This window comes from Suricata suricatta, chromosome 7 (genome assembly GCF_006229205.1).
Source record: "Suricata suricatta isolate VVHF042 chromosome 7, meerkat_22Aug2017_6uvM2_HiC, whole genome shotgun sequence".
Classification (NCBI taxonomy): domain Eukaryota; kingdom Metazoa; phylum Chordata; class Mammalia; order Carnivora; family Herpestidae; genus Suricata; species Suricata suricatta.
This window is the reverse complement of record NC_043706.1, coordinates 138500538-138528361: the sequence shown is the minus strand read 5'-3', so window position 1 is coordinate 138528361 and position 27824 is coordinate 138500538. Positions and strand designations below refer to the sequence as shown.

Here is a 27824-nt window from a genome sequence, read left to right as displayed (position 1 = left end):
GGCACCTGGGTGACTCAGTCAGTTAAGTGTCAGACTTCAGCTCAGGTCATGTTCTCATGGTTTGTAAGTTCAAGCCCTGTTTAGGCTCTGTGCTGACAGTGCAGAGCCTGCTTGGGATTCTCTTCCCACCCCCGCCTCTCCCCTGCTTGTGCCTCCCTCTCTCTCAAAACAAGTAAATAAGCTTTAAAAACTAAGCTCCAACAATGTGCCAGTGACCGCTCCCGTCGCTGGAGAGATGATGACCTCGTGACCGTGTACGTGGGAGAAACGGCAGTGCAGTGGAGGGAGGCGCACAAGTGAGCGCGGACCAGCAGAGAATGTCCTCCCGGCACATTGCAGGTGCTGCAGCCGACAGAGCCCACCCCAGGGCTGGCCCTGATGCCACAGGGGCCAGACTTGCCAGAAGAGACGTCGGAGCAGGATCTGGAGGAAGACATGTGGGCGAGGGCGGTGTCAGGCAGAGATGGCAGCAGGAGACAGAGCCAGAAACACAGCCTCTGTTGTGATCACCACACCCAGGAGCTTGAGCAGTAGCCGAGCCCCAGGGCTCCAGCCAGCGCGGCCACCTGTGAACCCTGGAGGCTTTGGGCCCCTGGCCCAGCGGAGCCTTACCCTCCCAGGACCTCGGTCCCCTCCTCTGTGCTAACAGTCCCAGCCTCACAGAGTGGTAGCACAATGAAAGGAACTATTGCTTTCAAAGGGCTTGAAACCGTGCCTGACATAAGTAAACGCCATGCAAATGCTGAATAAAAAGAAATCAGCTCGTGTACAACGTGTTAAATCATAAGAGTCTATGTTAGGTTTTTTCCTCCTGACTCTAAAAGCACATCTCACTTTTTGTAACGTGTACTGTTGGTTTGTGTTCCAGACGCTTTCCTGAGTGGCGGATCTCTGTTCCCTCTGGAAATATTCTTCTGCGAGTATTTATTGGTTTGACTAAAAGCAACCACACACCATGGACCTCATCGGGTTGCTGAAGTCTCAGTTCCTCTGTCACTTGGTCTTCTGTTACGTATTTATCGCCTCGGGGCTAATAATAAACACCATTCAGCTCTTCACCCTCCTCCTCTGGCCAATCAACAAGCAGCTCTTCAGGAAGATCAACTGCAGACTGTCCTACTGCGTCTCCAGCCGTAAGACTTTCCTTTATTCTCTATTTGCATCCTCACTGCTGGGGGGGCTCAGACGTGGGACTTGGAGAGTCCCCTGGCCTTGCCCGGTGGCCGAAGCTGCTTTTCCTTCTTTGGTGTCTGGTCCTTTGTTTTAGGTTTGAAATGTCTGTTTAGTCCTCAGTCTTCAAAAATTATTTTTTGAATGAGTGATGTCAGTTGCACACTGTTCAGTTCAACAGGCAGGGAAGGGGATCCTATGGAAAGTAAATCTGCATTCTGTCTTTTTTCATTCTCTCCTCAGAAGCAATCAGTGTTAACGATTTCTTAGTTACCCTTATGGAAATAGCATTATTTTCTGTAAGGAAATCTTTATGGATTTATGGCTCCGATGTGTTTATGCATGTGGGTCTCTGTGTATATGTTTGGATACATAATATTTTGAAAAGCTAAATGGCAATATATATTTTTTTCCTTGCATCTTTAAGGGTTTTTTTTTGTTTTTGGAGATAATTGGAGATGTGCATGGAGTTGTAAGAGATAACAGAGAGCTCGCATATACCCTCGAGCAGTTTTCCCTGGTGAGAAGTCACTTCTTGCATAACTATCACATAACTACAGTATAGTATCCCAACAAGAAAACCAACAGAGACACAATCCACCAGCCTGATTTAGGTTTCTCCAGTTTTATAGACACTGATCTGTGTGTTTGTGTGTCTGTGTTTGATTATACTAAGCTATTTTAAGCATGACTGTTTCCACTGGCCTGAATTTCAAAATTTTAGCGAAAAGAGGTAAATCAGAGTATTGGGAATGCCTGGAGATGAGTTTTGTTGTTGATTGACCTTAAATCTGTATCTATTCTCAAGAGGAGGGAAGACAGTGTATCATTACCAATTATATATATCAATGTGAATATATTTAAATATATGAGCTCTTTCAAATTAAGCAATTTAAAAATTGCGGCTACGCTAGATTGCACCAAGAGTCCAAAATTATTGGTATCTTCCTGAAACCCTTTAAATGAAGCAATCAGATTTGAACTTGAACATAAACAATACAAGCTGCATACAATTATCCAAATGGATCACCACTGAGCCAATCAGTTATTTTTTTAAACCTCAAAGTACCAACTCATGACCAAAAAATGATAGGAACATCCTTATTCATGATTTCTTTCACCAACTCAGAACTTGCAAATTTCTCTGATACTGTTTCTAATAGGGTGTAGTGCTAGACCTACTATGTCTTTTATTAGTGTGTCTTACATACTAATATAAATATTAGTAAGTCTTGAAAATATTCATAAGATCCTAAAGGCAAGCTATAACTGCGGGGGGAAAAAAAGAATCTTGAATCCATGTGTCTTTGGCACGTTGGGTGCAGTGCCCTTCGGTGCAACAGTACAGGATGCAGGTCTCCTTGTCATATGTTTTACTTCACGTTGGTCTGTGGAACTTGGGGAACCGCTCCTCAGGGCAGAGGTAGCAGGAGACGCCTGAGCCTGCACTGTAGCTCTTTGAAGAGAGAAGAGTTTGCATCATCAAGAGAAGATAATCACTGTCTGAGACTTACCTTACAATTTTAAATGTCTTTCTATACTCCAACATTTGGCATCTCCCTAAACAAATTTTTTACTTAACAAAGCAGTGCCGATTGCACTTTTCATTGAAACCTTTATTTGCATGATGTACACACCCAAATCCGTCAGTTTGTAATGTGAAGTCATGCTTGTTGGCACCATCATAACCCCTAACCAAGTGTCAAACACATGGTTCAGAATTGGGTTTCTCATTTGGAGTCAAGAAGAAAGAGGTAGCGTTCAGGAGGTGAGTTCCTACGAGTCCTCAGTTTTGCTCGTAGTAGGGAGGGAAGACATACCAAGGTTGTGGCAGGATGATGTCACCTTCTTCCGAGGGTGCTTTGGCCCACTTGTTTCTCTCGGAAATTAAGATGGGGAACCAATCCAGAAAGCAAGTGGATTTTTATTCATCACAGATTGATTGAGTTATTTTAGAATAATTCCAAGTGAAACTCAGGAACTACCCATCCCAGACAACCGGCATTTTCCCCACACGGAGTGCGATGCAGGTCAGTCTCGCTGAAAGGCCCGGCAGTGCATCGTCCACAGTGTTCTGTGCCTTGGTCCCAAAGGAGAGTTTCCACAGGCTGTGGGCTGAGCGAAAACGGAGCCATTGTACGGCTCTGTGAATAGGGAAGGGGAGGAGCAGCCGTGGTCCTGGGGACACAGAAGGGGGTAGGAGCGAAGGGCAAAGCACCCTGGGCTCCACGGTGGGCACCGCCTTAACGAGTCCCGGGCAGATCCCTCATCCCTGGCCCCCTGGCGTGTGTTACTCGGCAGAGCTGCTCTCCTCTTTCTCCTTTCATTTGTTTTATCTGGTAGATGTCCTTATGCCCTGAGCGCTTCGCAACCACAACAGAGGACGTGTGACAGACCGCGGGCCGTTGACGGTCATGTGCTGCAGTTCGTGGGCTCCTCGGCAGCTCGGAGTAGGAGATGGTCAGGCTCTTTCTGTCTGCCTCGCCCTCCCCCTCTTCTCTCCAAGTTGAGATGAAAACTGTTTGTGGGGTTTAGTTGTGTCTTCTGGCATATGAATCACTCTGAAGCTTAGAAGATCATCAGCAGCCATCATTGGCCACTTTAAGAAAAAAGGCAGAATAAATTGTTTCCTGGAGACTCAGACTCCCTCTCTCGCCCTGCTCACTTCGCCTGTAGAGCTCTGTCATCATTCCTTTTTCTTTACATGTGTGTTAAGAGCTTCGTGTTGTACCAGGTAAATCCAAAGTAATCCGCAGCCCTGGTGTGGGGAAACGAACGTGCCAAAGGCCACAGGGACGTGAATGACAAGTAGAGATACAATGCAGCAAAAACAACACAGTTACCAGCAAGTTGCGCAGTGCAGAGAGATTCAGGCTAGTGGCCAGGACCGACATCACGAACAATTTGAAAGCATGTTTAATCTAGATGGTTGGATTTGGGAGGATTGTTTTATCTTCTTTTTGCCCAGACTTGCCCACAGGAAAGGCTAAGACAGGTGGCAGCTGAGTGGGGACGGGCAGGGCAGAGCCAGCTTCTGCAAGGAGAGAAGCAGGAAGAAAGTGACCAGACTTGAGGCAAGCAGTAGAATTGAATTACCTTTCCGTTGCACAGGATGTGCCTTTTAATATCTAGGGAAAGTTGGCCCAGACAGGCTGGCTTGTTTTCCTTTTCTTCTGATACTGCAGGTTTAAAAAACAAAACAACCCGCCCCCCAGAAAGATGAAAAGAACCTATTAATGGCAGAGTTTTTAAGAGGGGGTGGGGGAGGGGAGGACTACAGATGACCTTAATGTTTCGGCAAGGGAAGGACTATTGGTGACCCCCCAAAAATGGAGACACCCCCAATTCCCATCTCAGACCCCTACCCCCAACCCTGGTTCCTTGCTGCCAAATTCCCAAATTCCATGCTGCCGTTCACTAGCTCTGCGCAGTTGCAACGCCACTAAATTCCTCCGGACTGTGGTGTCCACGGTTCAAGGTCCAGGGCCAAGGCCGCACGGTGGCCAGGGGGCATTCAGCATCATCAGGGCCATGATGCACAGGAAAACGTCCTACCTTCCTGCTTCCAGCCTGGCTCTTCACTTTTCCCGTCCTGGCAGTTAACTCCTTGGATAGGTAACTTCAAGACATGAACTACATTTGCATAAAAGGGATGCGGTGGAATTGACCAAGATTTTTCTAGTAAAGTGTTTAGATTTTTGTTTTTGCACTTGGGAAGATGTTCCCTCCTGTCTTTGCACCCCTGCTGCCCGCCTGACCTGGTTAGTGGCCGCTGCATTGGCAGTAGGCAGTGGCTGAGCAGGAAGAGAGAAGCAAGCTCTAGGTCACCACCTACAACACCCATGTGTCCCACCTGGGAACAGACGCTAGTTTTCTTGCTGTGATAATAATACACATCGGCAATGGACTCTGGGATGTGAACATCATGTTGGAGTTAGGACTTGAGAAGAGGGCCTGGCAGTCCGGTGAGCTTGGCAGAAGTCAGTTTCTGATCCTGTCTGGAAGGATCAGGGCTTAGTAACTTGTCCGAATAGCCTCACCAAAGGACACGCATGCAGGCAGGATGGAAACTCCGAGATGCCCAAGAAACTGTGAAACACACAGCGATGCTTGTGAAGTTGAAGACCACAGGGAGAGCGAGGTGGCCCATCCTCCCAAGAGAGAGACTTCACCCAGCCAGCCCGTGTCACCCACCGGTAAGAGTGATCCATCAACAAAGGGGCTGCTGTGACCTTTTCCAACAAGACCTTGGGAGAAATGATACATCCTGTGAATTTGGCAGCTGGCTGGTCTGAGTCTCTCTCCCCAGCCTGATTGATGGCAGGGCTGCTTTTCTCATTTCAGTCCAAACCTATTTCTCACTCTTCTCAGTCCTGAAGAGGCGTGGCCCCCCTCATGCACCATGTGGGCTCTCCTCCAGGATGTCAGAGAGGCTCTTTGTCAGATAGTCCCAAAGCCCCTAGCCGTGACCCTGCACACGCAGTCTTGGCTCCTGCTGAAATGTTGGTCTGGGTAGGACCTCCTGGTACCTCCACCGGGAGCCACGACCCGGAACCTGGGTGTTGTCACCAAAGGTCCCCGGCCGCATCCGTGGCATGCCCTAGGTGGCGGGCACCTCCCTGGAGGGTACAGAGAACCGGCTGTAGATGGCCAGAAGCAGAAAAGCCTGAAGTTGGCACTCTCTCCTTCGCTACAGCTGTGTGATCAGCTGGTGGCTTGGAGGAGTGGTCAGTAAAGGTGCAACAGTACATGATGCAGTCTCACTGTCTGAGACTTACCTCACCCGGAGTCACCCTCGGATGGCTTGACCCGGGAGATTCCTCAGCGTCCACCATGAGGTTAAGCATGTGCTTTCAGGAGCTGGCAAAGGGCTTCCTCTTCCTCCTACGTCCCCCTCCTAAGGAGTATCTCTGCGCCGACCCACGTGATGAGGGCAGAATCCAGGACTGGATCAATGACGTGAGGAGGGTCACACAACAGAGATCCTATGCAACCAGAGCTTTCTTCCTCCTGGTAATTTATCCAACAAGTATGGAGCACCTGTCATGTGCTGGGTACTGCGGTACGCAGACATAGTGGTAGACACAGAGCCACTGGCCTGTCCCCAGGAAGCTTACAGTCTGGTCTTTTTTTTTTTTTTAATGTTTATTTATTATTGAGACAGAAACAGAGCATGAGTCGGGGAGGGGTGCAGAGAGAGACACACAGATTCTGAAGCAGGTTCTGAGCTGTCAGTACAGAGCCTGATGCGGGGCTCAAACCCACAAACCTTGAGATTATGATCTGAGCTGAAGTCGGACACTTAACCAGCTGAGCTACCCGGGCACCCCTATAGTCTGGTCTTCTAAAGATCTCATCACAGTATCTTACAAAGGCGTCTTTAATGAGTCCCGCCTGCCATACGCCATACGAGTCATGTTCACGGGCCCAAACCTTCCCGTCTGTCCCAGGAAGGGGCAAAATAGACCTCCCTCTGTTTTCTCTTCACTTAGTCCTCTTGGAGAGAGCAAACAAACAGAAAACCCTACCAGGTTAGCAAGTTAGCGTTCCAACAGGAATATAGCAGAAGCAATCCAGAAATGGACTGAGGTTAGATCTTATTTAAAATTCCTTATGGAGTAAAAGGACTTGAGAGTCTGAACTTACATGATGGCAGAACGATGGGTAGGAGAAAAATAAGGGCATCCTCGAGCGGGGAAGGTGAGAGGAGCCAGCCCTCTTAGGCCCGCCCCTTTGCTCTGCACACTTCTGCCCCGCTCATCAGGCACGAGCGCTTATTGTTCTAACACCGCTTTGAGTACTTAGGGACAGAGAGGATAAGCACTGTGCCCAGGGTAGCACAGGAAGCGGAGAAGCTGTGATTATAACCAGGAAGTCTCTGTACAGAACTTCTCTGCAGTGCTACCAGCGTGGCCTTGGGGTGTTTGAGCCTGTAATCCCTCTGCACAGGCAGTCCCCCATTTTGTGGCTCAGGGAGGTCAGGTGACTTGTTGAAGGTCATACAGTTAGTAAATAGGAGAGCTGAGGTCCCCAAATGCATTTTTCCCTACCATATGTTGAAACAAACAAAGGTAGTGTGTGATAAGACTTCTTAGTTTAACACCCGTGGGTAATGTCAGACAGAATCTGCTGGGATCCACCCTGGGCATGTTCACTCGCTGTTGTGGCCCCAGGTGACTCTACAGGAGCCTGTCCCTACTCAGCAGACCTGCTCTTAACAAATATGCATGTGAGTTCATTCTGCAGGCTGGACACTGGCCGGCCGCCCTGAGTGGGGTCCAGCCTCGTAGGGAATGCACAAGGACGTGAGCCATTGTGGAGCATGACAGCGGCTAGGTCGGAGGTACCCAGGGAACCCAGAGGAAGGGGCAGCCCATCCCGTGAGAGGACAGAGCCATGTTCTCCTGGAACAAGTCACTAGCCAGGTGTTAGGGAATGAGGAGGACTTGCAGTGTGTGAGCGAGAGGAGGAAAGCTGAGCCGGCTGGAGAGAAAGGCCTGTTTTCACATCGCGAAGGGATAAACAGGTTTAATCAGGCCATCAACCATCCAAAGGAGAGGGTCCTGGAAAATTCCATCAAGAACCTAGCTGCGTCAGGGGACTGGCGCCAGCAGCGGCCCCCGAGGCCGGGAGGACAGGAAAGACAGGTGTGCGCAGTAGACTCGAAGCCCCTGGGACCCTAGGTGAACTCCAGGCGTTTGTCCTCGGGAATCCCAAGCATTATGAGCATCAGTTTACGTCAGGGCTTATTTCCGTTTTGCCCTGAGCAGTGTTGTTCAAAATGTGCCTTGAGAAATTGTTAATTTGGTTTCTTTCTTTCTTTCTTTTTTTTTTTTTTGAAAAATCTGTTCACACATAATCTTTTATAGAAAGATACCCAGCTGGCTCTTTATTTCTTTGAACCATCTTCCACCCTAAGTATAATATTAAGTAAAAATAGCACGATGCAAAACTGTATAATATAATCCCAACCTTATAAATATAGACTGGATATAGATTCATCAGAGTGCCATTTTTAGGAATTATAATTAGAGATTTTTTTAATTGCCTTTATATTTTCCGAATGTCTTCTATTTCATACGTGTGGAGTGTGTCTTATAAAGTGAAAGACACAAAAACAAAATAAAAACCCAAACATCAAAAAGAACTAACTAGAGAGTAGCTTACGGAAGGCAGTAGAGGGGGAAGGATGAGGTGAACGCTTTGTGCAGTACGGCTGGGTATGGCGGAAGTCACCGAGACCCAGTGATGATTTTTGGGCCCTACCTTGAGGTTGCACACAGCACAGCGAACCCCAATCCCAAATACTGCAGTGATTCAATAGAAAGGAAGTGAGAGGGATGTGTGATCCCAGAGCCACGTACTTGGGTCCCAGAGTCCAGCTCCAGCAGGTCCAGGGCTCCCTGAAGGACGGACAGTGTCGGCGAAAGGGGGCGAGCGAGCCTCGGCTTCTTTCTGCTCACCAGGCAGGCATCTCCACACTGACCGGAGAGTCAGCTTTATTTATGGAAAAAATGTGTGGGGCCAGCACTGAAGTGGCAATTGTCTTAGACAATGATTTCTGATGACAAATTCTTTGGCATGTAAAAATTTCCCAGTACATAGACTGGTAGAAGACTCATGCATAATCTTTATCAATACTGATTGAAGTAGGAGACTTAGATGCATATCACTGGGGAAGGAAGGGATCTTGAGCATTCAAATACAAGGCAATGTTTTTAGCATAGAAAAGGCAAGAGTTAGTTCTTTGTGAGCAGGGGTCAGTAGCCTGTTTTCTTGAGGGAAAGAAAAACAGGTTTCTCAGGAAATGTAATATTTGTTCCCATAAACACAAAAGAAGAAATTCCTATAGTAAGTTCCTTCACAAGGTGCAATTTGCATATTTTTAGGATAAGGCTGCAAGTCACTCCAGATACTAATCAACAAGGCACCTTGGAGGTCAGTGCGCAAGCAAAAATAATGGAGTGGGGGGTAGACATCGGTGGCCCTCTGACGGCAGGAGGCCCCTGCCTTGCAAACCCGCCTTACCTCACCAGGAGTTTTTCCTCAACTTAGTGAGTTCAGAAAATGGCCTCCAATACTCGGGTTATGGCTTGAGCTGCGTCCGCCTCCCCCGAGGCTGTGAAGTCCTAACGGCCAGTGCCTCGAAGGAGGCTTCATTAAGAAACAGGCTCTTTGCAGATCATCGAATTCAGATGTGGTCAGTGGATTGGGCCCTAATCCTCTCATACTGTGTTCTTATAAAAAGGGGGGAATTGGGACGCGGCCACCAATGTGCACTGAGCAAACGACGTGAAGATAAGAGGGAAAGACCTGAGGTGGGAGAGGCCTGGATCAGACTCTCTCCAGCAACCCTGGTGGGAACCAACCTGTCTACACCTTGACCCGGGGCTTGTGGCTTCGGAACTGGCAGTTATCTCTGGTTTTGAGCACCCCGGTTTGGGATAGCCTGTTACAGCAAGCCCCAGCAAACCAGCACACTTTCCTTTCCTAAGTCTTTCTCCTTCCGCTGTGGCTGCAAAATGCAAAGTAAAGCCCCATCCATCAGCACCAGTATGGTGGACCCTGTGCTTTCTCCCTCTTCCCCCTCGCCTGGCTTCCACTCACCTACCCTGGCTTGTTTTCCTGGAAGCATAAGAAACAGGTTATGCACAGAGCCTTGTCCTCATTCCTGGACCAAGCCAAGGAATCCCTTAAAGTCAGGGACCTCGGCGAAGTGGGGCTGGCAACAACATGGCGCGTGGGTGGTGCCGCACGGGCCAGGAGGAGGCGGTGCCACCATGACTGGCATGCAGACCTTCCAGTGAACAGTCAGGCTTGCATGCTTCTCTCGTCCTCTATTTCATGTGTTTCAAACTGGTGTTTATTTTTATCACCTTAAGTACACTATTCAAGTCCAGATCAGCCTTGGCAAACCACCAAAAGCAATCTGCCTGGGAAAAATAGAATTAAATGGTTCTTCAAACCTGGAGAAAGGTCTCAGAAGTGTCAAGGAAAGGGAATTGCTTACATATAATGCAACACCCGAGTCTGTCTTAGTAACAACCTCTCTGCCGTACAGGAGGTAATGAGTCTTTTCTTGCCCTCCTGGCCTTGCGTGAAGAAGTCCTAGCAAGTGAAGCAATCTCAAGGAGACAGTGTGTCCTGGCCCCCAGATGCCTGGGTTTTGTAATCTCAAGTATCAGGGACGGTGCCTGCCCAGCTTTGCTCAGATACAATGTCTTCTCTTATGATCAGTGTTCCATCCTGCGCAGCTCCTGACGAGACCGTCAGTGCAGAACTGGCCTTTACTTGGCTGACCTTTCCCACACAAAGCTTGTTGCAGAATCAGTTCGTTGGTCTGGCACCTTTTTGTTTCTTAGGGGGAAAAGTATTGGGGTTGAGATCTAATGACGCAGTATGGGATTAGTTCAATTCCTCAAGACATCGCTCAGCTCGGTGACTCCTACTCCTGCTGATCGGAAGCACCTTAAATATCCAACTGGTTGTATCTTATGTAACTGATTCAGTGAAAGGCGAGTGCTGGGTGGCATTGGACTTTTTAGAAAGTGTTTGAAGAGTAATGTAACTAGAGCATCCTGCGTTTAACTTGAGTCACATCGTTTCTGTATCTGAAATATGTGTGTGTGTGTGTTATACACAGTAGAGGGATATATATTACATATAATATGTATATAATCCTTTGTATAAGAAATTATATTTTATATATATATTTTAGCTTATTTATTTATTTTGAGAGAGTGTGAGTTGGGGAGGGGCAGAGAGAGACGGAGGGAGAGAGAAACCCAAGCAGGCTCTGCACTGTGAGCACAGATTCCGAAGCAGGGCTCAAACTCACGAGACCATTAGACCTTGACCTCAGCCGACACCAAGAGTTGGACACTTAACTGGCTGAGCCACTCAGGTGCCCCCAGAACTTACTTCATATTTTAAATAGAGAGCGTAAGCGCTCCAAATTTCAAACAGGGGTAGTGAAAAAATAGCCAAATTAGGAATACTCGTGTGATGACTGAATTGTATGAGCAGGCGCTTGACTTGGAGCGAGATGTCTTAGCTGTTGATGTGGTTTATAAATAAATTAATTCTCAGCCAAGGTTGACATTTGTTTTTGCAAGCATTAAATTTCACTTGTGACTTAAGTTACAGCTTTCAAATTAGGTTATATGTTTGACTTTGGTGTCTCCTAACTTCAGAGGACAATGGGGTGTGGGTGTTTTCCAGGAGCTGAGGAAGAGAAGCCGTTAGGGTACAGAAAGAAATTTGTGTTTCTAATTTATGTTTCTTTTATCATATATACGCGGATACGATAAAAGACATTTAAAAAATATTTTACGAGTTACATGGAATATAAATTGTCACATACATAACAATTTGCATGTGTTAATGGGTGTGTATTTGATTTCTTTTGCTTAAACAATCAGAAGCATTTGAGGACACCGCCTTAGCGGATGGATTTGGGTGCCAGCATGCTGGAGGTGGAATTTAAGTGACACAGAGTCTGAGTCAAGGGGGAAACAGGCTTCCTAGACACGAGTTCCAACACAATAGGAAGACTAGTGGCAAAAAGTCTTTCCCTGTTTTCTTCTACTTCACTTTATCTTGGGTCCAGATGGGAGACAGTCATTTTCAAACAGTTTGAGGCAGCCTCTCTCTGTCTCTATCCCAGGTCTTCCAAACGGAGGGGAAATATCAAGTTAAAAGTATCCCCTCAGCTCCGCATTTTGTTTTGGAGAAAAATAATGTTTTCTCGGTGTTTTGTCATAATGTTTTAAACTACACGGTAAGCCACTGTCCGTCTCCATGAGTGCCGTCTATCCATGGAGAGCAGAGCAAGGTGGGCCTTCTCCCCGGGCTGCCTTCACGGTCCCCAGGCGGCCCTTTTGGGGCAGATTTAGTTGGACATATTGTGTCTGGGGCCGTGGGGGTAGGGGATGGCCTGCTCCGGTGTTTCCGGAAGGAGCTGCGTTTGGAGCCTGGCGTCCTGGTTTCCAGCCCGCTGGCCTAACCACCTCGGCCACTGGGCCTTTGCTCTTCCATTTGCAAAACGAGGGAAATAAAATTTAACACGCTGTAAAAATGTGAGGTGAGGTATTCTCACTGTCACTCTGCACTTAGTCAGCGGGCGTGGCCGGGTGGGGTTGAATACGCCCTGTAGGGGCTCTGAGAGCCTGGGCCGGGGCAGGAGGGGTGGCAGGGGGGTGGAGGGACGTGGGTCGGGAGACCCGCCCGGGGGGCGCCACAGCAGAGTCCACACTAGCAGGACCACGTGGAGGAGGGACTACCCACGAAGCCCGTGGCCTAGGAAGGAAGGAGACCGGCGTGCGGATGACCGCCCCCCCCCCCCACCTGTGATGGCAGAGACTGGAGCAGCAAGGCAGCCCGGGAACTGGTGAGCCCTCCCCTGAACTCCGAGGAGACGGGGAGACCTTCCCTTGAGGGGGATGTGTTACCAGGCATCCCTCCGACCCCCTACCCGCATGGAGGACTTACTTGTTCAGGTGACCTTTCGAATCCCTTCCAGGATTAAGAATCCGAGTCAGGAACGTTCATGGGCTAAACAGGGCTGCAGGGGCCCACCCCGTCCCGGTGCTGCAGAGAGAGTGTTGGAGGCTTTCTGATGAGGTAGCCCTCCGAGCTGAACAAACAAATACAAGAAAACAGGGACCTGTTTCAGAAAAGGTAGGCGCAGGGCCGAGGAAGAGATGACAGGTACCAGCCGTTTACCCGCTGAGGGAGGGAGAGGCGGGCAGGGGCCTCATCAATGGGCAGAGGGAGGAACCTAACAAATTATCTTTAAAACAATGGAATTACACACTTTTGGTAAGAAAAACAACATTTTAAACTGGCTAGTAGGTTAGGAGAGGCCTCCTTTGGTGACTGCTTTGCCTAATTGTGGCTCCAGGAGGGAGGTGATGGGCTGGGGGAGGGGGGTTTCTCACATCGAGAAGCCTGTGCCTCTCCCTCCCCTGTGCATTCTGTTTGCCCCAGTGGAGGGTCTTGAGGCTGACCAGCTTCCCAGGTTGGCCTCCCACGGGCAGGATTTCCAGCTTTATGGTCCTGACAGCTCCAGGCAAGCTGACACGTTCATCTCCCTAACTCGGATTCAAGCACAGATGCCCAGGCCCAACCCTGTCTCCAGAACTAAGAAAACAAGCTAATGTTCACTGTCTGCTCCTTGTGGGTGACCCCAGGCCAAGGACAAGAAATATTACGGTTGTGTGCGTGCCCACACGTTAATTTTTCACGGAACCTGCCTTTTATCGTATGAGTTTGCCGCTTTTCATTCCTGAAGGAGTATCTTTTGACACTCTTACGTGACGTTTTAGTTTGAACGTCCTGACGGCTAATCATCTGGGTTTTGTAAACAGGGCCTTCACGTGTATTGTTTTCTCTAAAGCTGTGTAAACTCAACAGTATACACATATTTTTAATGCGGGGTTTTTGTTTTGAAGGCGAGTGTGGCTGACATTGCTTTGGAGGTCATTTTCACGCTATTTTCATAAGTGTTTAGGCCCAGGCTGGACTCGATTGGACAGTTCCCAGCTGAGATGTGCAAGTGGAAAAAACCCTTCATGTCACTTCATCAAAATAATGCGTGAGATGCTTACGATTATTCTCTTGGAATAAAAGAGGGGGTTACCGCATTGAAGGAATAGGGTGACGCCTTCTAGCAAAGGCACTGGCAGGTGCCCAGGACAGACCAGTGGTTAGTATGTGACTAAGGACCTGAAGACTTAATTTGGCAACTCTGACTCAGTCCCGCCATTTGGGAAGCCCGTGCTGGCTCCTTCCCGCAAACCCTGGAAGATGAGTCACTCTCTTCCCTAGGCCTCTTGGTGCTTCTCTCTGTCTTGACTTCCCTCATTGCTGTGGGGAAGGTGAACTTCCTGGGGGCAGTGAGGCTGGATGGTGAATTGCCCCCCCCCAACCATTGGGCCAGCAGCCAGCACCCTCCTGTCACAGAGCAAAAGCCCTCTCTGTGAAGGTCATGTGGACGCACCAGGGGACCCACCGCCCCAGGCCTGGAGTGAGCCGCTGCACACAGGGACCTCCCCACTTGACCCTGAAGAGAGTTTTATGTAGCCTACAGGTGTGGGCCATCGGAAGACTTGATGTGCTCACTGCATTTCACTGTTCTCAAGTCAGAATTATTGAATGAGCCTAAACCTGTTTATTATTGAGTACTAGTCTAGTTTTTTAAAATTTTTTAATGTTTCTTTTATTTTTAGAGAGAGAGAGAGAGAGCGTGCAAGCAGGGGAGGGTCAGAGAGAGAGGGAGACAAAGAATCTGAAGCAGGATCCAGGCTCTGAGCTGTCAGCACAGAGCCCAGTGTGGGGCTCGAACTCACGAACCATGAGATTGTGACCTGAGCCGAAGTCGGACGCTTAACCGACTGAGCCACCCAGGCGCCCCTAGTACTAGTCTAGTTTAACCATGAACCTAAGTTTAATACACATGAGGGAACAGAAGACTATGTTACTCATTCCTAAGTAATATGGGAGAGACCTAAGTATTGTAGGATTTTAGTGAGTATAGTCTGGACTTGTCAGGGAAGGCTCTAGAAAGGAAATGATGTCGGCGGACCTTGGAGAACAGGGACCCCGGGTGAGGAGAGGGACAGAGGACATGTGTACCGGGACCCCGCTGCCCCCTAGCTCCAGTGCCCGGCCCAAGCTGAGTCAGAGCCCATCAGCTCTATACCTGGTAGAGCACAGTGTCACCCAAGGCAACTGAGGCGACGCCAGCAATGTTCCCAATGAACCACAGCCGTCACAACCTCACCATGTGTTATAAAACAAAGGTAATAGATACACAGAACTTGTCACTCCCTAGTTAGTTTGTTGCATTTTACTATTACATCTGCCCTATGCACATGGTAAAAATGCTACATAACTCCGCCTTCAATGGTTACAAGTTGGCAGTTTGACATCAACCGCAGCGGGAGTATTTACACCACGGCAGTCGGCCAAGCTATACGTGGAGACTTTTTTTCTCCCCCCTCTGGAGAGCTTGTTCAGCATGATCCAGCATGCCGCTGTCTTCACTGTCACTCTGGACGGGGAAGATGACCAAAGTGACCTTGTGCAGCTCACATGCCCATCACTGAGGAACCGGCTGGTCGAGACAGCAGCCAGCACAGAGCGCACCGAGTGATGGACGAGCAGACATTCAGAGGCCTTGATTGGTGTCACCTTAGCACAGGCTCTGGGCCAAGAAGTGAGCAGGGAAGGGGACCAAAATGACGTCCCATCTTGAAACCCAACCACGACCTCATGGGGGTCACATGGGAGCAGGCAGTATCAGCTATGAGAGCTGTGTGGAGTGCCCCGGGGTGGCCGCTGGCCAGGCAGCCTCCTGGCTGGGCTGGAAGGGAGGCTGCTGGCTGGACTCTTTCCTTCTGTTCCAAGGCTGTGGGTCCTGAAATCCCCGTGTGCCAGATAGAGCAGATGTCCCTGCCAGGCCGTTGCTTTCACCAGGACCGTTTGGATGCTCACGAACAGGTGATTCCTCGCATACAATGTGTATCTTTAAGCAGAAAGCAACGGGTGATAGGCCTCTGTCTCCCGACTAGAGGCAGGATTCACGAGGGAGAAGATGAAGTGAAGCACCTACACGTCGGTGAGCACATGCGCGCCTGGCCCTCCAGGTAGATGCAGGGAAAGGCTACCATCCTGGCATGTGGTCCACATCGCTGCAATGAGCTTTGAACAGAGACCCCTCCAAGCCTTCCCCCAGCGCATCCCTTCCCTCCACCTGACACCCATTATGTTTTTGGAAAGCACACTCAAGCAATGGAATGCCCTTTGATTCATTTCAGTCAACATTTATTAGGCGCTTACTGTTAGCATGTCCCAGGCATTGTGTGCTATCTAGGTGCTGGGCACCCGGAGATGACTGGGACCCAGGTTCCGGCCTGAGGGGCCTCGTGCCCCGATCTTCGTCCTCCGCTGCATTTCCCACCCTCCGCTCCGTGCCTCGGTTTCCCAGCAAAACGACCACGTTTTCCTCAGCACTCCTATCTCCGTGGGTCTCCACACCTGTGCTCCCCTTGCTCTGTCCCCGGGCATGCCCCCGTGCTCCATCTGCTCATCGTTCGGAAATGTTGTGAGTCAGCCCAGAGCCATGCTGTGCCCAAAAGGAAATCCTGACGGGAAAGCCGGGCAGCACAGCGCACGCGCATCATGGGGACAGTGTCAGCAGGTGGGAGGTGAGGCCAAATGAATGCAGAAGGGAAGCCCACGCTCCGGGAGGGGAGGAAGTTAAGGCAGGAGGCAGAATCACTCAGGAAACTTCCTTAAAAGAGAGAGTTGGGGTACCAGACGCTGCCCGAGCATTTTTGGAGCTTTGATGAGTAGCGCAGAGCGGGTGTGGGGGGGACGGAGGGGGTGCATGGGGACCATTCGAGTAGATGGAGCAGCCCGAGAATTCACGGAGGCAGGGGTGCAGTCGTCTGTCCTCCTGATGCGAGAGGGTTGCCGATTTCACAGGGTCCCCTGAGGACAGGCTGGCGACGGGGTGGCCTCTCCACCTCACAGCGTTCTTCCAAGAGCCTGAGAGCACCCTCGCCCCAGCCCACGAGCCCAGCGTGGGGTCGGGACTCCGGAGCAGGCGGCGGCTGGCCTTTGGGCACCAGCGGGTTGCAGTCTCTCCTTTGTCAGTCGCGAAGCCGCCCGGGCAGATCCGGAGACGTGCAGCCTCACGGGTTTGGCTTTAGGTGAATGTCATTTTCTGTTTGTTTTCTGCAGTCCTGTCAACAGGACATGGAGCAGCAGAGAGAGGCAAGCGTGTCTGAGCCGCAGCAGCTCCCGGCTCTGGGGGCAGGGAACGGTTGACAGCCCTTCCGGGAAGGGTGCGGGCAGAGATTCACCTGCAGACATGTATCAACTCGATTTTGTCTCCTCCATCCAATCTGCTGTGTCTGTTGAGAGGTAACACGGTCTCGGTCGTAACAAAGTGGGTGCGGACTCCGACAGAGGGGGCCTGGTAGACGCGTCAGGGCGGCTCAGTGAAGTAAGTGTCCCACTCTGGGTTTCAGCTCAGGTCATGATCTCACAGTTGTGAGTTCGAGCCTTGCATTGGGCTCTGTGCTGACAGGGTGGAGCCCGCTTGGGACTCTCTTTCTCTCCTCTCTCTCATCCCTCTCTCTCTGTCCCTCCCACCCCCCTGCAAATAAATAAACTTTAAAAGAAAGGTTAGGAGCGCCTGGGTGGCTCAGTCGGTTAAGCATCCAGCTTCGGCTCAGGTCACGATCTCAGTTTGTGGGTTCAAGCCCTGCGTCAGGCTCTGTGCTGACAGCCAGCTCAGAGCCTGGAGCCTGTCTTCAGATTCTGTGTCTCCCTCTCTTCTCTGACGCTCCACTGCTAATGCTGTCTCTCAAAAAAAAAAAAACAAAAAAAAACCAAAAAAAAAAAAAACCCAGAAGTTTAAGAAAAAAGAAAGGGTCAACATAGTGGATTGGTGTTGAGTTTGAGCCGCCAGTATGAACCTGGGATTAATTGTTGAGGTGGGTGCGAGCCTTCTACTGGGCGCTCAAGTGATGGGCCTCTTCTCTCTGCAAACATTTCTGTATCTCATGTGCATGCTTGACTCCCAGACATAAAAGACTAGGGTATTTAAGGTTCACAGAGAACTGTTTATGGGTGAAAATACAGTTTCTGCCTATATGTCTCATGGCCAGAAACACAGGCCTGAGAGATGCACTCATGCAAAGGAACCAGAATATTTCCACATGAGTCGCAGGAGCCGGCCAGGGCTGAGTCACGGTCATTGGGTCTTTATGTATATCGTACGGATTCAGGAGTGTGCAAAGTAGCCCCGAAGGAAGCAGCTGTGACCTTCAGGAGTGGGAGATCTGACACCAATCTGCCCGCTGGGTGGGGCAGACATTTCAACCCCTAGATGTATGCAAACAGTCTGGCACTGCAAAGCTTAGGGATATACTAGGGGTGGGCTCCCGAGTTAAATAGGATTAGCGTGGCCTGTCAGATTGCGATGACTCTCTTAGTATTAGTATTAAATTTGTATTTGGGTCTGTAGAAATGAGAAGTATCTAAGGATAGTCCCTTTGGGGGATTTAAGTCAGTATTTTCAATACAATAGATGGGGCGCCTGGGTGGCTCAGTCGGTTGGGCGTCCAGCTTCAGCTCAGGTCATGATCTCACGGTTCCTGGGTTCAGGCCCCGTGTCAGGCTCTGTGCTGACAGCTCAGAGCCTGGAGCCTGCTACGGATTCTGTGTCTCCTTCTCTCTCTCTGACCCTCCCCTGCTCATGCTCTGTCTCTCTCAAAAATAAATAAAACATTTAAAAAAACTTTTAAAAATACGATAGAGAGACCACCATTGTGACCTCACTAAGGGGACGGTTGTTCCCATGAAGCAGGAGGTGAACCGGTATTTGGAGGCTGCAGGGAGCCGGCCCTGGTGCCGGTACCTCAGGCCTCACTGCAGAAGCCGGCACAACGGGCTTGGGAGCCCCCAAAAGCATAGATTTGAAAGATACCCACTTGTGATCCAACCCAATACGGTTTGAAATCCTGGACTTTTGTAGGCTCTTTCGAAGGGAGAACTCTGATGGGTGAGCTGAGTGGTGTTTGGCCGCCCGTCGGAGGCATCATTAGCGGAAATGGTGCTGACGGACTTCCTCCAGTGCGTACGTAGGGAAACAGGAGCAGAGAAGGGGCTTCCACCCATGTTCTGTTCCCCTCAGGCAGATGCCCAGGCTGGCCATGCTGGTTGGGTTTCTGCCTCCACGAAACCTGTCAGAGGCCCCCAGGGCTGAAGGACCCTGGACCCCTATCAGTCCTTGCCTTAGCTGGTCTCCAGGGTTCCACCTGGTTTTTTCCATCCCAACTGTCACCTAGGGGTTTGAACAAGCCACTCACCCTGTTCTGCCTCCTGGCACGTTTGTTCTTCAGCACATCCGCGTCTGGTCTCCCGCTCTTCGCCTGTATTTGTGCCTTGACTGGCCTCACTGATCCACTCAACAAACATTTGTTGAGCACCTGTTTCTGTGGCCCCCCATCCCGGGAGCTGGGCAGACCACTGAGGACACCTTCCCTCTCCCTTGGGGCTTCTGTCCCCACGGGCGTGGCTGCTGATACTCCAGGAAGTGACTAGCCTCAGACGCGGGGTCCTGCTACTAGAGAGGCCCCCAAACCTAGCCCCCGCTCTCTGGCCCTGCCCTGGCCACTTGCAGGTCCAAATTCCAGGTCTCTCCCAGCCTGAGCTTTAAGACCCCCCCCCTTTCCCCTAACCCAGCTCCTCAGCGTGTGTTAGACTGGGTGCAGACTCTCAAAGATTCCCTCTTCTTTCTGCCTTTGTTAAAATCATAAACATATTTGGGGCTCCTGGATGGCTCAGTCGTGTCTGACCTCGGTTTAGGTCATGATGTCACGGGTTTGAGCCCTGTGTCGGGCTCTGTGCGGACAGCTCAGAGCCTGGAGCCTGTTTCTGATTCTGTGTGTGTCTCTCTCTGCCCCTCCTTCTCTCTCTCTCTCGAACAAAGTAAACATTAAAAAAAACTTTTTTTAATCATTAACATATTTTAATAGCTAAATTTGTGCAAACTTTTTCTAGGGGCTTGGCAACGCCTTCCTTATAAATGAGCGGTGGCTCAGCACATGGATCCATCGTGGTTGGGAGCTCTTGGGTGAACCCGGCACAGGGAGGAGCAAGCAGACCGTCCCCTCTGGGCGGGGCTCGGGGCGTCTGCTGGGCTGATCTCCAGAGGGAGAGAGCGCCCTCCACACAGCAGACCCCGCTCCCCTGGGCATTGCCTCTCAGTAAAGCACCACTCTACCCTCTCCTCACTGCGAGCTGATTTATGGGCAGCCCAACTTTTTTCCATTTGGCTTGCGTTTCTGTGTCCTTGACGAAGCCAGCCTTCCCCGGGGGCTGAACGTGGGGATCCCGGTAACTGACACGGGGCAGGGGTGCTGTTCCCGGGTATCACTCCCAGTGCCGTGCGCCCACCCCGCTCACGGTCCCCATGGTGGTTCTCCTCACACGTCTCGCCTGATTATTAACCGCCCTTTCCTGTTGAGGGGCGACACGTTTCATTTGGCTTCTATTTGATTGTTCCAAATTACAAATTCATGGAATTCAAATTCACTTTGTACCTTATGCAAATACTTGGGAAAGGACTCTCTATTTAAACCAATCAGCCACAAATCATTTCCTTTTGAGCACATATAATTATTTTCCATATCTCCCCATCTTTTTCGTGGCTATGACTCTTGAAAATCTAGGTGATGAATGACAGCGACTTTTTCAACCAAGTTGCTCATTGCAGGCATTTTCGTGATTGCTGATTTAAGCGAATTCTAACGTGGCCCACAGAGAGAGGAACTGCTGTGTGCCTTCTTGGATTTTGTCTTAAGTTTTGTGAGAGCTGTGAAAAAAGAGAGGACCGGCTCAGATCTGTGGGTGTCAGTACCGTGTGGCGTGTGTGCGTTGTGTACACGCGTGTACAGGAAGGTGTGTGCATGTATGTTGCATGAGCCGTTGAGAGCAAAGGACTCCAGGGTTGAAACAAAGAGAAGCGTCTTTGCGGAGATGATAAACACACCAAAGCTCACTGTGAGGGGAAGTCCATGTAGGAAACATCCTGAGAGATTTGTCTGAATCCTGACCAGCTTATTCTCTCGTCCAGTGGGGTTTTCCTGGGTAGCTAATGTTCATGCAAAAAAGACAGACTGAAATGTATAATGTATCCTTGGTTTTCAGAAAACCTATCCTTTTAAATTGACAGTGTCGTCCTTGTTAGAATTGGAACTCAGCCTCACCTTGTTCTGAGTAAGACTAACAGGTCTGTGAGTAAGGGGGACATTTAAACGCCCCCGATGCTTCTGGTTCCCATTCTTCTACCTCTGGTAAGAGTATGTAGAACAAAAGACCGCTAGGCAGGGGCGCCCGGGTGACTCAGTCGGGTAAGCATCAGACTCTTGATTTTGGCTCAGGTCGTGCTCACTATTCATGGGTTCAAGCTCTGCATTGGGCTCTGCGTTAACAGTGCAGAGCCTGCTTGGGAATCTCTCTATCCCCCTCTGTCTGCCCGTCCCCCACTTGCTCTCTGTCTCAAAAATAAATAAACATTAAAAAAAATTTTAATACCTTAGGGCATCCCTTGGATGATTTTAAATCCATGTCTCTCTGTCAGGAGCTCCTCCTATGCAAGCCTCATCCCTGTACCCTTAGCTGCTTCTCATAGGGCTTTCTTTGCTTGGCCCATGGACCGCCATTTTGGCTCCCAGTAACTTTCCATCTCCCTTGCCCATACGCAGCGCTTACTCCCTCTGCATCCCCCTGATACTATCCAACATTCCTTTCCTTTTTTTCCAACCAGATTTCTTAAGCACTAATTTATTTATTTCATTGTTCATTCATTGTTCTTTTTTAATGTCGTCTCTCTGAACCCCGCCTACCCCTCACATCACTGGAACTTGAGCATGTTGTCGAGACTTCTGTCTGGAGTTCACATATGTCTTCCAGCTCTACAGGGCAGCGCTTTGCACTAGCAGCACCAATAAATATTTGTTGAAGGAATTAACTCACTGCCTTATACTTGTTTGCTCTTCTCACTGAATGTGTTTACCCAGTTAGCACCTTCCTAGCTCGGCCAGCGCCCTGAGTGACAGTCGGTACCAAAACAGTCTGGAGGCTAATCATGTGACCAGGAGGTTTTTGTTTTGTTCTGTTCTGCTTGTTTTGTTTCACTTGGATCCACCACAGGGTGAGGCAGGGCCCTGGTACTCACTGGAGAAGAGATGGGCACCAACCAGGGCACCAGGAGCAAGAGGGGCTTTTCTCTCTCCCATGACCCATTCTATCGACACTTTTAAACAGCCAAAGACATTTTAGCAATTTTGCCTCCAGGAGATTTCTAGGAGCACTAATGGATTGCTCACTCTTCTTTGCAGAAGAGAGATGGACTCAGTCTGCATAGATCTTGTGGAAACACAAGACTCTTAAATTCCTGTCTGCATTGGAATTGGTGCCTGAATAATAGCGTTAGACTTTCTAGGGACCCGGGATTCCTTGGAATGTTTCACTGAGTAACGGGAAGGACTACTTTTCTGCCTTATTTTTCTCTTTGTTGTTCCAGTTGGAATTTCTGTTGTTCTGTCCTGACATCACGGATTCTTTCCTCTGCTTCCGTTCTGTTGGGCCCAACCACCAACTTTGTTATTTTGTTGTTGCTTATCAAATTCCAAAATTTCCATTTGATTCTTCTTTGCATCTTTTATTTATTTGTCAAGACTTTCTACTTTTCATTTCCTCCAAGTGTGTTCACAGTTACTCCTTGAAGGATTTCCAGATGGGCATTTAAAAACCCTCATCGGGGGGCGCTTGGGTGGCTCAGTCGGTTAAGCATCCGGCTTCGGCTGAGGTCATGATCTTGTGATTCGTGGGTTTGAGCCCCGCGTCAGGCTCTGTGCTGACAGCTAGCTCAGAGCCTGGAGCCCGTCTTCAGATTCTGATTCTCCCTTTCTCTCTGACCCTCCCCTGCTCATGCTGTCTCTCCCTATCTCTCAAAAATAAATTAAAAAAAACATTAAAAAGATTTTTAAAAAAATAAATAAAATAAAAACCTTCATTGGATAAGTCCAATATCTATAACATCTCAGTGTTGACAAGTGTCCCTTGCCTCTCCTCATTCAAGTAGAGACTTTATTGGTTCTTGGCATATACGGTGACTTTTCAATTCTATCCTGGACTTTTAGGGTATGATGTGTTGAGACTCTGGATCTTCTTGGTTCTTAGTACAAACAGCAAATTTCCAGTTGTAATTGGACATTTAGGGTGTGACGTTTTGAGACTCTGGATCTTCTTTAAACCTGTTTTAGCAGGTTTCCTCGGACACTGTGTCAGTGGGGGAAGAGCTGCTGCCTGCCACTTCTCACTGTTCTTTCCACGGACGCCCTGAAGGGAAGGGTTCCTTGCTAGCGCTGAGCAAAGGTAGGAGTTCAGACTTCCCACCAGGCCTCCACTGCCAGCACCTGGGCTGGGAGAGGGAGGTCAGCCTTGTCACGTGCATGGCGCAAAGGCCAGTGGAGGCTGGTGAAAGTCCCAGCTCCCCAGTATCAGCCTTCCCAGAGCCACCTAGCAGGTGGGGGAGCTGGAGAGGAATGTTTCATTACAGACTGAAAGTGGTTCCTCGGCCGACCCGCCACCGTGTCTTTCCTGAAGTGAGTCAGGGTAGGGCTCCGGTTTTTTCCATAATGTTTGGTTGAAGTAGGCCAGTTAATGTCTTATGGACTGTATAACAGACCACCTTTCCCCTCATCTTTTAGCTAGAAAGAGGATGCTTTTAGGGCGCCTGGGTGGCTCAGTCAGCGAAGCATCTGACTTCAGTTTAGGTCATGATCTCACAGTTTGTGGATTTGAGTCCTGCGTCAGCCTCTGTGTGGACAGTTCTGAGTCTGGAGCCTGCTTTGGATTCTGCGTTTCCCTATTTCTACCCCTCCCTACTTGTGCAAATTCTCTCTCTCTCCCTCTTTTTTTCTCTCAAATATAAACAAAAACATTAAAAGGAATGAAGGATGGAAGGAAAGGAGGAAGGAGGCTTGGGGTGGGGGTGGGGAGATGGGAGGGGAGGGTAGCTTCTTTCATCTGCATCCCGTTGGCATTTCCAGGTTGCCAACACCCACGGCACCCAGTCTGGGATCTCTGAAAATGTCTACATGAACACCAGGGAACTCTGATCCTGAGGTGGACCCTGCCTTTTTCTCTCCACTGTTCAGTCTTCACGTGCCCCTTCTCTAGATAACACTGAACAAGTGTGTCCATGCCATCTTTCCCACAACCAGAGGTCTAGAAGGACTGAGTTAATGTCCTACTTTCGAGGAAACAACTTGGAAAAGGAGACCAACAAAGAGTAGAGAGTTTTATGTCAGCACACTTTTTGTTTACCTTCAAGTCTTAAAAACTTGTTTTCTCCCCTCTAATCTAGTCCTGAAAATGGATTTCACTTCTACTCTGTTTAGATTTTTTTGTGATCTGCTGATAGGAAGATTCATGCTGCTTCTCCTCCACCCCCACGTGGGAAGTGCTATTGCTTCCTGCTTTGGAACCAGGTTTCCATCGGATTGATCTTCCATGCGAGTGGGGATGTCTTGAGGAGAAATAAGCTGAATACACCGTTAATCGCCTGGTGAGATGTGCTTCAGAGCCTCTGTTCCCTCTGTCTGAGGAGTGTTGCTCTTGTAAGTGTTTGACTTTCAAGTGCCTCTCCAGCCATTCTTGAGAGTGCCTGAGTTATTGACCAAAGCTGACACGGACGACGGTGCTCTAACCTCAGCATCAGGAGACGGAGGGAGGCGGAAGGAGATGTGACTGCCCTGGTTCCAGGGGACAGAGCGCTGCCCTGATGCCTCTCTGGACTGCCTCTGGCCACAGGCGTCTCTGCCTCAGTGTCTCTGGCTGGGCCCGGAGAGCTGTTCGGCACGGGAGGTGGAGGTCAGTGGGACACGCATGCCCACTCTAGGAGGTCGGGCAGCCTGGCGGGGGCAGGTGGAAGAGTCACGCCAGTGAGTCATTACTTGTTCGGCCCCGGGCAAGTCGGCCATGCGGGGGCTCCTCATGAATGCCTTACGACACCGGGCGCCCGCGGGGAACACCCTCCTGTGCGCACCCTTCCATGGAAGGCCGTCGACCTTTCTCTGCTGCTGTATCACACTCCTGCGCTGTTGCCAGCGGCGAGCTTGAGGCTGGCGCCCTCTTGCTTCCCCTCCGGCCCTTTGGTATCAGCAGGGCTGCACAGACATCTTTACCAGGTACACTTTGAAATTTGATCATCTTTCAAATATGGGCGTGTCCTGTTTATTTTATTTTTTTTAACTACAACGCACTGATTTCTCTAGCGGATTCTGAAGTAGTTACAACACAGTACAATTGTGGGGAGGAGGGAAAGAATGAAAAGTCATTCAAAGCTTCGCTTCACTACAAGTACATGAAAAATCCTGCTTCTGTTACGTCAGGGTCTACCTGGGTCTATTAAACTTGACCCCACAGCACATGCATTCCTGGAATTTGAGGGAACAACTTTTTTTTTTTTTTTTAAACAGCTGCTGGTGACAAACAGATAGCTGTAGATCAGTTTTGATTGATGGTTTGTTTGCTTTTTTAGATTGAATTAGCATTTGTAAAATTTAGGAGAGTTAAACTTAATCATGACATAATGAGATGATGAGGACTGGGTGCTGTTTCTAGATCACTGTCTCCGCAGGGTAAATATAGAAGGAAAAGGACATTTTGGTCCGGGAGTAAGTAGAGGCTGAAGTCTTTACCTTCAGGCCTGGCGCCAGTTGTAAACTTGGGGAGATGAATATTAAATTGAAGGCATTCGTTGTTATTAAATCCAATAAAATAATAAATAAAGGCGCTGGCTCAAGCTAATCGAAACTTCTATCCAGACTGACTTAGAGACCACTTTCTCAAATATCAGACATGTTTAAAATGTATTCCAGGGGTGCCTGGGTGGCTCAGTCAGTTACGTGTACGACTTCAGCTCAGGTCATGATCTCGCAGTTCATGGGTTCGAGCCCCGCATTGGATTCTGTGCTGACAGCTCAGAGCTTGGAGCCTGCTTCACATTCTATGTTTTTCTCTCTCTCTCTCGGACCCTCCCACACTGATCCTCTGTCTCTCTCTGTCTCTTAAAAATAAATAAAAATATTAAAAAAATTTTTTTTCTTAAATGTATTCTACATATACATGGACAGGCATACACATGTTAGTAAACCCATGATCCCCTTTGTATACATTTATTAATATGAGGATTAAATGCATTCAAGTCCTCCGAATGCTACCGAGAATGAAAATTTAATTTTTAAAAACATTTTATTTTGAGAGGGAGAGATGTAGCACGCATGTGCGCGTGCCAATCAGGGAAGGAGAGAGGGGGAGAGAGAACCTCAGGTAGACTCCATGCCCCCTGTGAGCCAACAAAGGGCTCCATCTCACAAACTGTGAGATCATGACCTGAGCTGAAATTAAGAGTCGGGTGCTGAACTGACTGAGCCACCCAGGTGCCCCTACAAATTTAATCTTTTAAAACACATCTTCCAGCCCAGAGATTTGGAACTGGGTAGGTAAAGTCAACTCCAGAATCCTAAAATCATTTTCCTAACATTTAACCTAGAATCAAACTTAAATGGAAGTACCTTGGGGCGCCTGGGTGGCTCAGTCGGTTGAGTGCCCAACTTCGGCTCAGGTCATGATCTCACAGCTTGTGAGTTTAAGCCCCGTGTCAGACTCTGTGCTGATGGCTCAGAGCCTGGAGCATGGTTCCAATTCTGTGTCTCCCTCTCCCTGCGCCTCCCCCACTTGTGCTCTGTCTCTCTGTCTCCCAAAAATAAATTTTAAAAAATGGAAGTACCTTTTGACTTTGAGGCCACAGCCATGTTTATGATCATTATTACTGTTTATTTATGCTAATGGTATGCAAGTCTTTAAATAGAAGCAGAAGGAGTCTCTGATTAAATGCTTTCAGGATGAATTTAAGAAGGGCAAAAGAAGGGCGGGATGAGCAGACAACAAGGAACCCCAGCTCTGTGAGGGGCAGGGAGACGGGCACGCGGGCTGGATGGGAGGTAGGACCGATGTCCACTGGATCTCATGAATTCCACCCAAAGAGAGCTTTTTTGCCACAATTCCATCAATTCTTTTTCTTTTTCTTTTTTTAAGTTTATTTATTTTTGAGAAAGAGAGCGAGTGCAATCAGGAGGGGGCAGAGAGCGGGGGACAGAGGATCGGAAGCAGGCTCTGCACTGACAGCAGCGAGCCCAGTGCAGGGCTGGAGCTCATGAACCATGAGATCATGACCTGAGCTGAACTAACTGAGCTGCCCAGACGCCCCACAATTCCATGGATTCTTATTCACTCATTATTCCTTTAACGAATAATTTCTTGAGCATCTATTACCTGTCTAGCACTATGCTTTATAAGAAGGAAGACACAGCTGTGTGCCCTAGAAAAGCTTTCCGCCTAACAGTCTAACCGGGGGAGAGCGTGAGAGAGTGCAGACAATTACAATGCAAGTGCGTGCCAGTTAGAGGCTACGCTCTCCTTCAGGACGTCTGGTTCTCAGTGGAAAGACATCAGAGCTAGGGGCTAGGATGAACGGGAGGTGTCTTACTTACTGGTCTAACGGTTTATGTTGGCTGTTGGCCGAGACCTTGGCTGGGGCTGGAGCCCTCTATCCATGTTAACCCACCTTCCCTGGGGAGCTTGGAGGCCTCCAGGTGGTAGTTCAGGGCTCCAACATGAGTGTCCTGTCCTAGCTCACAGCGCAAAGGTACTCTGCCTTTTATGACCTCACCTTGAAAGTCATGTCTTACTTCCACCATATTCTGTTGTTTATAAGTAAGTTAGTAGCCCTCGCAGAGTCAAGGGTGGGGAATTTGGTTCCACCTCTTGATGGAGGAATGACCCCATTCTAGAAAAACATGGGGCGTAGGAGATTGCTGCAGCTCTCTGTGGAAAATTCAATTGGCTGCAGGATGCTAAATTTTAAATATGTCTTTGACAATCCTTTCTGCAAGAAGTGGGACCTAATTCATCTAACTCTCAAATGCTGGCTAGACGTAGTGACTCCCTTCTAGCAAACTGAGTGGTGGAAATGAGGCTCTGCGAGTTTTGCGTCATAAAAACTA

General features: G+C 49.2%; 1 protein-coding gene and 1 long non-coding RNA gene across 8 annotated transcripts in view; one reads left to right on the top strand and one right to left on the bottom strand.

The window, feature by feature from the left end:
- The window catches only part of LOC115295958, a 38062-nt gene extending 10641 nt beyond the window's left edge, over positions 1–27421 (bottom strand). For 2 of the 6 annotated variants that reach the window (XR_003910649.1, XR_003910647.1), the window contains exons 1-2: positions 27312–27421; positions 12661–12805 (exon numbers count right to left, since the gene is read on the bottom strand). This is a non-coding gene — a long non-coding RNA (uncharacterized LOC115295958). Of the gene's footprint in view, positions 1–401; positions 424–4090; positions 4205–11551; positions 12201–12660; positions 12806–27311 lie in introns of those variants that run through there. The other 4 variants (XR_003910651.1, XR_003910648.1, XR_003910645.1 and 1 more) reach the window with 4 other exon arrangements.
- The window catches only part of AGPAT4 (1-acylglycerol-3-phosphate O-acyltransferase 4), a 125370-nt gene that overhangs the window by 36101 nt on the left and 61445 nt on the right, over positions 1–27824 (top strand). For both annotated transcript variants that reach the window (XM_029944308.1, XM_029944307.1), the window contains exon 2: positions 869–1133. In XM_029944308.1, the coding sequence (XP_029800168.1) occupies positions 956–1133 (178 nt within the window). In that variant the 5' untranslated portion in view covers positions 869–955. The remainder of the gene's footprint in view (positions 1–868; positions 1134–27824) is intronic.